Source organism: Giraffa tippelskirchi, chromosome 5 (genome assembly GCF_054371585.1).
Source record: "Giraffa tippelskirchi isolate mGirTip1 chromosome 5, T2T-mGirTip1v1.2.pri, whole genome shotgun sequence".
NCBI classification, from domain to species: Eukaryota; Metazoa; Chordata; class Mammalia; order Artiodactyla; family Giraffidae; genus Giraffa; species Giraffa tippelskirchi.
The window spans coordinates 25,706,441-25,718,822 of record NC_137279.1 but is presented as its reverse complement, the minus strand read 5'-3'; the positions used below and the strand labels follow the sequence as shown (position 1 = coordinate 25,718,822).

The 12,382-nt window shown below is 38.6% G+C and overlaps 1 protein-coding gene across 14 annotated transcripts in view; it reads right to left on the bottom strand.

Moving 5' to 3' along the window:
* The window catches only part of PRDM2 (PR/SET domain 2), a 137,667-nt gene that overhangs the window by 118,559 nt on the left and 6,726 nt on the right, over positions 1-12,382 (bottom strand). For 10 of the 14 annotated variants that reach the window (XR_014054339.1, XR_014054337.1, XM_081492169.1 and 7 more), the window contains exon 2: positions 2,358-2,431. The exons of the other annotated variants lie outside the window; for them this stretch is intronic. Coding sequence is in view for 5 of the 10 variants with exons in the window: in XM_081492169.1 (XP_081348295.1) it covers positions 2,358-2,366 (9 nt within the window). In the remaining 5 variants the exon portion in view is untranslated. The remainder of the gene's footprint in view (positions 1-2,357; positions 2,432-12,382) is intronic. 14 annotated transcript variants of the gene reach the window in all.

Below are 12,382 nucleotides of genomic sequence, written 5' to 3'. Positions count from 1 at the left end.
AGCTTTGCGGAGCCCAGGGCTAAGGGTGGAGATACAGCCTGGCCTGCTACACCTGCAATGCCTTGGAACACTGATTGATAAGACAGCAGTTCAAAACGTTGCTGCTTCAACAGTTGGTGCTTAAAATGCCAGGAGGCTTTGGACTCTGTGGTTTCTTCTAAAGGAGTCACTTGTAAACAATATGGTATGCTGACTCCCAGGATCCTCAGCTGTCAGGCATGTATAAATGACAGACTCCATGCTATTGTCTTAGAAACTTAGATACCAACCGTAAGATTCACCAAAGCAATGCTGATCAGGCCCTAGCGAGAAATATCTAACCCTAAAGTCATCATCAAGATTTTCATTAAAAATTAAGCCAATTCAAGTTAAAACTTGCTTAATATCTAAATTTTTGTGTCGTTATTTTGAGGCTTTTCAGGCACTTACTGCTCAATTTCACTGGCTGAAAATAAAAATAAGCACAAGAGGGAAAAACAGCAAATGTCCTGAAACAATTCGTAATTTTTAAAAATCATGGAGATGGGACAACTGTTGAAAAATACAAACTGTATGTCACGATATAATAATCAGGTCTCAGTATCATGAGACTAATAACTCTTCAAAGAATGAAAATATAACTAAATATGCTGAAAATTTTACTATAAAAAGTGGACATTTTTATAATCCAAATAAGTTTCATCACTACCAGAGCACTAAAGCTACACCCGAATCAGAAATGTGCTAGCCATTAGAAACGTAAGAGGACAGTGTTCCAGTGATACCTGGCATCAAAGGGAGTCCCCCGCAAGAAACTGAAAAAGAGCCAAAAAAAGAACTGGTTATTGCTCCAACTCTTTGAATGGCATGTGGACCTTCCTTAAGCGCAAGTTCTTCTGATATAACTGCAATATTAAAGCAAAAGTGTGAGGTGTCAAACAGGTCTAAATATACTTGAAATAAAATATTACTAGGTTAGTACAGTTAGCCACCTGAAATAAATGACTGCTCAAGTGATACAACCTAAGTGATGTCAATATTTAGATTCCGCTTTGGAAGCTTTCACCATCATTCCAGTCCAGAATTAAGACTCCTCTAACAACAACTCTGAGACAGTAGAAAAGCAAGTTCCATGGGGAGACAAGGTCAGCATTAAGACTCAATCTTAAAAGAGGAAAATAAATGAACTCTATGACATGTATGTGCACATAACTTTGATGGACAGTGACTATGAAAAAAAAATCCATTCAGTTCTTTTTCCCTCCCCCATCTCACCATTTCAAAAATAATTTGCCTTCAAAAGCATGTCAGTAAATCTGCAAGCTTTAAGAATAATAGAAACCACGTGCCCCATGTGTTCGCCAGATTCATTTTTTATGACGTATGGCCCTCCGCATTAAAATCAACAAATTTTTGATAAAGAAAGTAATGAAAAGAAACCAAAAGGACCCATTCCCAAAATTTCACATCTCTCAATCCCAACAGAGGACTGAATGTATTAAACCTGGTCACCTAATGAAATTGGACTTGTGATCTCCAGCTAGAGGCACCTGTAAAGGATAAAAAAAGGTGTCTGAAGTTTCAGCTGATAAAGAGTACAAAATGTTTTCAAGTCTGAGAGTTTTAAGCTAAGCACCAAAAATTACAGACTTCACATTTTTAAGTTCTGTTGTTCATATTAAAAAAAAAAAGTTTTCAAGAGAGAATGCTTCTAATATCCATACATTCCTGTAACTGCAAGTGAAAGGATATTAAGACTAGAAAACAAGAATCCTACTTAGATATTAAGACTAGAAAACAAGAATCCTACTTAGAATATATAAAATCTACATAACTGGTTCTACTTATCAGAACACCCTTGAGGCTACAGAATTATTTAATCTCCAGATAATCCCACACCCTCCTGTAAGGAGAAACACATCTTATGTTTCAATATCCATCCTCTTGTTTTTATTCTAAATTGGTTTTTCAAGGACAGAGGCTTAAAGTTTCCCATTCAGTTTTGGTCTCTAAAAATAATTCAATTTTCTCCTTGAAACAAACGAGTTATTACAAAATAAAAAGCACTAAAAATGGAAGCTTAATAAGCTTCAAAAGAAAAACAAAATAACACCAGGGAAAGCAAAAAAAAAAAAAAAAGTAAGTCTGAACTAAGGTCCCTAAGAATTTCACAGAAACGCCAACTCACGCCAAGACAATGCACACTCCACTCGACGAACAAACACACACTGTGAAAATGACGAACTAACGAATGGTATTAAGCAACAGAAAGGAAAATCTAGGAGGAATGAAGGTGTGTGTTACTTATCTTTTAAAAATCAAGAACTGGTCTAACATCTAGATAATGTATTTGTATAAATTCTTATTTTTAAACTCACCTGATTCATTTTCAATTCCTGTTGTGTTCTGAAAAGATACACACAACAAAGAAACTTCTTTGATTACATGAGCCCTAAAAAGAAAAACAGACAATTGTGATATGTACCTGCCTACAAATTTACAGTGATTTAAAACCACATACAGAACTGTAGAGTCTGCTCAAAGGGCTATTCATAAAGCAACTCCATGCTAGATCAACTTCAATCTACGCTAAGAACTTACTTTGCAGATTTATTATCTACAATAAAATAGATGTCTTACTATCCTTTACTGGGGCTTCACTGTACTTTACAATTGAAAGCAGACTCATTAGAATGACATCAAATTTTTGCTTTGGAAGTGAAGCATGCCTAAGAAGAAATAAATTAGCTTTGTTAGTAGAAACACAAAGCCGTGTTGAGTAATTTATTAAGCAATGTAAAGGTTCTTCTTTGACTTATATCAATACTGTGTTGAATACAAACACAATTAGACCCCTATACATTATTTTGTTTTTCAAGTTCCTGAAGTAGAAAGAGTGAGTTTACTAACATTTCCATGGGGATATCTCCTTGAGAAAAAGAATGGAAACCTTGTAGTAAAATGCAAAAATTTTAATAAAAGCTGTTTGGAAAGAACTACAATTACTCCCTTAAAATTTTTCTTCAACTTATTCATAGTATAGGAACGGGAAGACAGAATTATTTCTTGCAAATGCAAATGACATAATTGTTTCTAAAGAACAATCTCTGAAGATAGTCCTTTCTGCAAAGTTATCTCTTAGGAGTCATTCATAATATATGAAAATCATGAAAGTAGCACTGCCACTGTAATATTCTTGTTTTCATCACACATACACACACCATTAAATTCTATTTCTTCACAGATTTACCTACATTCACATTTCTTTCCTAGATGCACAAGACTCATGTTGTAACTTCATGTTCTAACTGCTAATACCCGGAGGAAATTATAACTTAGGGACATTCTTCATCCTAAAACATACTGCCTGCCTCCTATCATCAAGAACAGTGCTTTGACATTTCTCCCTGTTTCATTCTTAAGGATTATTTCAGGTTTTTCTCCTTGAGGTCTTTAACCACACTCACCTGAACACCTTTAACAATCAAAGGCACTATATTTAAGTTAAGGCCTAGTCACCTAAACTAGTTTTTATTCATAAGTGGCACAGGTAATGTATTTGGCAACTTGCATTTTGTTAGAAAGCTCAGTGCTAGCCAAATCAATATACACTCTGCAGAAGTAAATACGCAGTGAATACGATTTCAGAAAACTGGTAATTAACCCATGAAGTTCATTCCTTTAAGTTTATAATATTCAGCATCTTTCTCACATACATTTAACATGTCCTTCCTTAGCATACATATTCTTCACTGAAATTAATCCTTTTCTATTACGGCTATACGGTTCCACCAGGAGGGCCCTGGTGACACCCGAGGCACCAGGAGTGAAAGAAACGGCAGGGATTTCATCTACCCTCTCACTACACTGTTACAAATGGACTTACTAACACTGGCCATGAAGAACTAGCTTTGGGGGGGAGAAAAAAACCCCTGCAGTAAAATGCAAATGTTTTAATGAGAAAGATCTTTGGAAAGATGTTTTACCACTTCCTTTGCTCTGTCTTTTCCTTCTCGCAAGAATCATTGATTATCATTATGAAGCTTCTAAGACAAGCAGGCTCTGGGCTACCGTCACATAAACCAGCTCGGTTAATTTTCACAAGGCTAGTTTCTCAACTACTGACAGAGATTCAAGGAAGCTAAAATTACTCAGTAACTTTAGTTTCTGCTATGGCTTCTGAACCATATTTTTCACCAGCTTTTTATTCCTGCCTCACCTTGCACCTACTACGTGCCAAGCTCTGCTTTTGAGCAGTGAGCAGACAGATCCCTGCCCTCTAACAAATAAGCAAGCAAAAGGTGTAGTATGTCAGATAATCAAAGTGCTTTAGAGAAAAACAGGCACCTGGAGAGGGAGACAGGGATTATAATTTCTTATCTCAACACTGGCCAGTGAATCCACCGCATGGTCAGAGAAGGTCTCACTGAGAAAGCAGAAGGTGAGGAGCTGAGAGTCAAGAAGGGATGGAGGAGAAGCATCAGGAGGAGTAAGACTGTACACAGCAGACAAGAAGCCAAGTGCAGGACAGAATGGTACAGGGTGGGGTGGGGAACAGGAGAGACAGATTTAAGTATAGGCTTTGCAAGGTAAGCACTGTTCACCAGAATGGCTACAGCTTTTTCATATAGAGATGGAAAGCCACTGGGAGGCTTAAGGTGGCAGAAGCGACCTAGCGTGACTTAGATTTAAAAGGAGACTGTAAGGGAGTAGGGTGGAAGCAAGCGGACCTCTTCGGAGGCTAACGTCCCCATCTAGGCAAGAGATGATGGGGCCTTGGCCCAGGTAGCAGAGATGTGAGAAGTCAGCAGATCCTGATCTATTTTTAAAATAGGGTCCCCAGGATTTGCTGCCAGATTTGATGCTATGTATGAAAAAAACAGAGGAAGTCAATGATGACACCAGGGTTTTCATCGTAAGGACATGAAAGCATAGAGCAACCATTTTCTGAAATGCTACCTCCTTCTTTCCATCTGCTTTTCACTTATTTTCCCTCTTTATTTAATACATTTTCCCTCCCTTTTCCTCCCCTTTCATAGTTGCCAGCTCACAGGCACAAACCAAACAGCTCAGATACTGTGACATCTAAAAATGAATAGCTAAAATATTAAAGTACTTAAAACATCTCTCATTTATTTCAATGAATCTCAACTTTTTAATAAAAAACTTGTAATTCAGACTGTTACATGAGTTAATAATAATCTGACTTTCTACACTGTCTGTTCCCTCTCTGTCCAAATTAGATGGCATTCATCCTATCTTCAGGCTTCCCTGGTGGCTCAATGGTAAAGAACCAGCCTGCCAAAGCAGGAGATGCAGGTTCGATCCCTGGGTCGGGAAGATCCCCTGGAGAAGGAAATGGCAACCCACTCCAGTATTCTTGCCTGGGAAATCCCATGGACAGAGGGGCCTGGCAGGCTACAGTTCATGGGGTCGCAAAGAGTCAGACACAATTTACCAACTAAATAGCAGCAACAATATCATTTCTTTCCAGAAACTAGAAGGACCTTAACATCTTTAAGGGCTCACTATTTATTCTTGATGCTGTATGCTTGCACCCTCCTCTCTATCACTTCTAATCCTAATTGCTAAAAACAAGACCCTCTTTTTTTTTTCTTTCTCTCTCTTGACTCACAACATTATCAGATTATATATCTAAAATATTTTATAATAATCAAGAATATCGCAAATCTAACACTGACTTCTCAAATAATACTTTCAATTAGGGTACTAAACTATACTAAAAACAAGAGATGTTACAAGAAAAGAACCAAGATTTTGGCAGTGTCTCAACACAGGACCACTGCATTTTGAGCTGAGGACTCACTCCAGTGCGGGACTGTCCCTTTCATTAAGGCCACTTAGCTCTGCACTGCGAAACCAGCAGCTCCCTCTGAGCATCTTGTCAACCAAAACTACCCACACACACATCCCCAGATCCCCTTCTGGTGGAGAACCTCTGCACTGTAGTAATCATGTACCAGCTGCACTATGATAATACATTTTAAAGCAACTATAGATTCTAAACTCTGTTATTGGAATAACTTCCCTAAGATTCCTCCAGGATTGCAAAACCCCTGTGGAAGTGCATGGCAGGTCTACATAACTTTTACATTCAGTGTTGACTTTAACAGCACTGATTTATATACCCACCTTTCTAACACAATTATCTCAGGGTCTGTGTTTTATCAAACATGGTAACTTGAAGTATCAATCATATCAGTGTAGCAGCCGAGAGGAATCTTTCCATACCTACCACTGAAACTGAGGAATTCTATCAAACTTTAAATAAAATGCTTAATAATTAAGTGCCTCCAGTTTTCCAATAGTAAATAATGAAAAACTTAAAATCCTGGACTTCTCTGACCGTAGATTCTTAGTTTCTTGTTTGGATTTCTATGCCTGACCAAATCTTCTTTAAAATGTCTACGTTGCCTTCCATTCCACCTGCTGATGTTTTTCAGATAACTACATTAGACAGATTCACAAACTTAGAGCATGTGAATTTCTATCACCAAATATACTTCACTAACAGCACATACTCTTAGAAAACTAAAAGTTTGATCTTGATTTTACTGATCCAAGGTTTTAATAACATACATGTACTTAACTTTTCAAGATATTGCTTCCAAATTCTAGGACAAATCATCTGTACAAATATTTAATTTAGTAATATCAAAACATGATTTAACTATACATGATCAGTATGAATACAGCAACAATAAAATCATTAGGAGGGTCTTTATTCAAATACTGGTCCCTTAGAAGATCAAGACAATCTGAACAACTATTAAGCTGCTGTCATCTGACATGGCAGCCAGAGACCAGAAAATCTAGAAATATTCAGGAAACCCCATAGAAACAGGCAGTTCCAGGGTCAGACCATCCCTGCAGGCCAAGCCATACAGAGATATCACATCCTCTGAGATAAGGCAGATCAAACAAAAGACAGACACAGACTAACATTAATGCAATACATATAACACATCAAACTGTCGTATCTGTCCTTTGTAGACTTGTGAAGCCTACAAAACAATATGAAAAGCCTTTAAAGAAAAAGCAATAGCAAATTCATTAAGACTAGTCTGAGAGGAAGAGCAAAGAATTAGGAATATAAATATTTGATTCGCACATTCACTATGGGCATGCTAAGTCACTTCAGCTGTGTCCGACTCTTTGTGACCCCACTTTGTAGCCTGCCAGGCTCCTCTGCCAATGGGATTCTCCAGGCAAGAATACTGAAGTGGGCTGTTATGCCCTCCTCCATGCCCTTCCCTACCCAGGGATCCAAACGGTATCTCTTATGTCTCCTACATTGCAGGCGGGTTCTTTACCACTAGCACCACCTGGGAAGCCCACCTATAAGTTACTGATATTCAGGTCAGTTCAGTCACTCAGTCCTGTCCACCTCTTTGCAACTCCATGGACTGCAGCACATCTGACATCACCAACTCCTGGAGCTTGCTTAAACTCATGTCCATGAAGTCAGCAATGCCATCCAACCACCTCATTCTCTGTCGTCCCCTTCTCCTTCTGCCTTCAATCTTTACCAGCATCAGAGTCTTTTCTTTTGACTCAATTTAGGTTTGGGAGCTATTTGGAAAATAAATTATTCACTTAGAGGCCACTAATGTTATTTTATAATTATTTTCTTAGATTACAAATTCCACATTGTAACATAAAGATCGGAAAAGGTCAGTCTTTATTTCAATCACAAAGAAAGAAAATGCCAAAAAATATTCAAACTACCATACAATTGTGCTCATTTCACATGATAGCAACTAACCAGCTATGACCAACCTAGACAGCATATTAAAAAGCAGAGATGTTAGTTTGCTGACAAAGGTCTGTCTAGTCAAAGCTATGGTTCTTCCAGTAGTTATGTATGGATGTGAGAGTTGGACCATAAATAAAGCTGAGCGCCGAAGAATTGATGTTTTTGAGCTGTGGTGTTGGAGGAGACTCTTGAGAGTCCCCTGGACTGCAAGGAGATCAAACTAGTCAATCCTAAAGGAAATCAAGCCTGAATATTCATTGAAAGGAATGATGCTGAAGCTGAATCTCCAATACTTTGGCCACCTGATGGGAAGAGCTGACTCATAAAGACCCTGATGCTGGGAAAGATTGAGGCAGGAAGAGAAGGGGGTGAGAGAGGATGAGATGATTGGATGGCATCATTGACTCAATGGACATGAATCTCAGCAAACTCCAGGAGATAGTGAAGGACAGGGAAGCCTGGTGTGCTACAGTCCAAGGGTCAGACACAACCTAGTGACTGAACAGCAAGAACATCAAGACACAGAAGAAACTAACTTTCAAGACTCAGAAAGCAACACATAATTTATGGACAAATAGTAAAACAGAAATAAGAGAACTGGCATGACTGCAGCAAAATTTTAAAAATCAAAAATATGTTGAAAACATGGACTAAAAGCAAAAAAAAAGTTTTAAAAATATCATTTTGTAAAAGAAGTCTTAGAACGTTTATGACCCACATAAGAAGAGAAAAATAATTCTAAAACTAATCACTACATAAAGTAGATCTCTCATGGTAAATGAATATCATTGTGGCAAACACCGAGATAATCAAACTTTTAGCAGAGTAGATTTACAGATTTACACTGTAAATCTTAACTTTCTCTGACCAAAAGATTCTTGTAGTCCCCAGAAACTTTTAGAAAAATAATTAAAATATAAAGCATGCCACCTTCTCAAAGGCAGTTTTCATTAACAAACACAGCTAATGTACTATCAAAAACTACCATTCACAATTCCTACTAGAAGAATGGAATCATCAAGTTACAATCTATAAACTCTAGCTATCGACATGATAACATTTAGCATCCATTCTTGGGGTTTAGGAAGAATCACATAATTCATAAATACTGAATATGCCTAGGAATTTGCTAAATGAAGTCATTCATTTTCCTTTTCTAAAATAATACATAAAATTTCACTAGAATAATCATCCAGAACATTTAGTTTCACACTGAAAAATATACCCCCAACTTTCCTTTAAAAAGACGGACTATGTCACCAAATTAAATAAGCTAGAGTGAAAAATCAGAACTGGTATGTTTATCACTTTCATAACGTGTGTGTGTGTGTGTGTGTGTGTGTGTGTGTGTGAAGAGAAAAAAAAAGATTTGAGAATACAGCAAAGATTTGGCAACCCTTTGGTGAGTGAAGTGAAAGTCGCTCAGTCTTGTCAAACTCTTTGTGATCTCATGGACTACACAGTCCATGGAATTCTCCAGCCCAGAATACTGCAGTGCCTTTCCCTTCTCCAGCGAATCCTCCGGACCCAGGAATTGAACCAGGGTCTCCTGCATTGCAGCTGGGTTCTTTACCAACTGAGCTATCAGGTAATAATAACTCTTTGGTAAATCAGACAATATGAACTCTTACAGCTTGAAACTGCTCATGCCTCTCACCCTCTAGAATGATTTCTCGCCAAGGCAAAAAGCAATAGTATAACAGAGCACATCAAGCGAGGAATTTCTCAAACTCAAGTGTGTATTAAGAAATACAAAGAATGTAATGCTCACAAATAAATCAGTAATTTATCCCATTTCAATAAACTGGCTTCCTCAGTGATACCCTGAAAACCACAGACAAATATTCCAGGGCCTGATTCCCCAAATTCACAGAGCAGAGTGTCCTGACACCAACCTAAATAAGGAAGCAGAGTTTAGAGAATCTACTCCAGGTAGGAGAACTTGACCGGCTCCCTGGTAGCTCAGATGGTGAAAATCTGCCGACAATGCAGGAGACCTGGGTTCCATTCCTGGGCTGGGAAGATCCCCTGAAGAAGGAAATGGCAACCCACTCCAGTCTTCTTGCCTGGGAAATTACAGGAATACTGGAGCCTGGTGGGCTACAGCCCACGGAAAGCAAAGAGTCAGACACGACTGAGCAACTAACACAACACAGGAGAACTTGATATTGACAACACAGTTCCCCCAGAACTGAGAGGAAGACAAGAAGGTCTGCTGTTTTGAATGGCTTTAGAGCCACAGAGCTCTGATGGAATGAGGTTGATTACTTTTGTCTGAAATATCTCTAAGTTAAACAACACCATAGTAGAATGTTTAATAAGAAACCAGCAGATAAACTAGGAGAGTAATATGAATCCAAATTTAGATTATGGCCCTCTAGGGGCCTTTTCTTCCCCTAGAATATTTTTTACTTGAAAAACAAAATAAAGTAAGGAAAAATTTTCAAGAAACACCTCTCCATGCATTCACTAATAAAGAGCTAGCAATAAATGTGTAGCAATTGCTGATTATTTATCATTTACCTGGTAATGTTAGGGATGGCTATCACATGCACTCTCTTACTCTAAAGTGAAATTGAAAGGGCTTCCCTGGTGGCTCAGCTGGTAAAGAATCCACCTGCAATGTGGGAGACCTGGGTTCGATCCCTGGGTTGGGAAGATCCCCTGGAGAAGGGAAAGGCCACCCACTCCAGTATTCTGGCCTGGAGAATTCCATGGACTGTACAGTTTATGCAGTCACAAAGAGTCGGACACAACTGAGCAACTTTCACTTTCTTCTTCTTTTGATTAAATGTATACACCTATGTCATTCTATTATGCTGAACATGTAATCTACTACATCAAAATTTTTAGGTTTTGTTTTGAGTTTCTACAAAAATTCTACAAATGCTTTCTAGCCAGTCTCTGCTGTCTGATGAGAACTATGCATAGATTCAAGATCATTATTACAATTCCCATCTCTCTGCTGAAAATTATAACTAACCAACTGTTGACTATATATTCTCTATATATTCTGCAAAACAGCATTAAACTCAAAGAATTTCCTATAACATGATGCTTTTGTAATATTTTCCCATGTTAGTTGCATAAAAACTTTAAATTATTATACAAGGAAAATTAAGCTGATTCTTTTCTCACACTCAAATGCCAAGCTTCCAACTCAAACACAGACTTTCTGTGGAGCTGCCCCATGACAGCTCACTTCACAATTTCCCAAATAAAATGAACTCTCAATTAACCCCTTTGAGTTACTATTCTTCCACTGGAGTTCCCAATGCAGATGTAACTGATGTGATTAAACATTAAAAATTGACGGACTTTCAGGAACCCTGCAAAATACTTGTGAATTTTCTGTAAAGGGGACAAAAGCTTCAGTACTGTGAGGGACTGGTCTTGCCACTCAAGTATGCATCTTTTCAAATCTGAGCGTCAATATAGTCATCTTACAAGTGGCTGCTCAGAGGCTTTCTGGTTTCTCCTATACAATAAAGTATATAGGAAAACTTACCCTCCACAAACTACAAATAAATGACAAGAAGACTTCTGAAACTCATTAAGTGAACAACCTATAGCAAAATTACAAGTTATACCAGATAAGAGTAACAACTATATTTCGCTAAGATGCCTGGGTCAACAATCAATGCATTTCTTGAGATTTTCTCCCAGGAGTTTATTATTGTTTTGGTAGGGAGTGACTCTTCTACTTTAAATGAAATCTGAAGTTTGGAGTCTACCCTCTAAATATGTAACTATTTCTAGTCTCAACAGCATTTTAAAGTAACAGCAACACCTACTGTTTTCAGGGGCTTCCTTGGTGACTCAGTGGTAAAGAATCTGCCTGCCAATGCAGGAGACCTGGGTTTGATCCCTGGGTTGGGAAGATCCCCTGAAGAAGGAAATGACAACCCACTCCAGTATTCTTGCCTGAGAAATCCCATGGACAGAGGAGCCTGGCAGGCTACAGTTCATGGGGTCGCAAAAAGAGTTGAACACGACTTAGCGACTAAACAACAACAACAAAAACTGTTTGCAGAGTGATGTTTGTGTACTGCTCTACAGTTTAAGAAGCTCTTATACATACACGAATTTTTATTGTTTAAAGGAAAGTATGTTTCCTCAACTTCTCCACAATTCAGTAACTGAACAACACATTTTCTCAAAATAAATAATTAGTGGTTCTTGTTTCAAGGTAAAGAGGAACGCCTCCCCCTACCCAGGGCCTCAATGTATGATGCAGAGGATGAAGGACCACCTTTTGGTGCCAGCGGCTGAAATAAGCCAGACAGTGCCCCTCAAGTGAGGGTCTGTGCCGAGCACCGTGGTTCTGTCCCACCGCAGATGGGACAGTTCTAGGGGCATCTGTTGTTGTTGTTCAGTCACTCAGTCGTGTCTGCCTCTTTGTGACCCCATGGACGCCAGCACGCCAGGCTTCCCTGTTCTTCACCATCTCCCGGAGTTTGCTCAAATCATGTCCACTGAGTCAGTAATGCCATCCAACCATCTCGTCCTCTGTCGTCCCCTTCTCCTCCTGCCTTCAATCTTTCCCAGCATAAGGAAGGGGTGGTGTCTGAGTTCCAGGTTAAAAGTAAACTTGACCTGTAGGAAATGTTCCTCAAAGATAGTGAA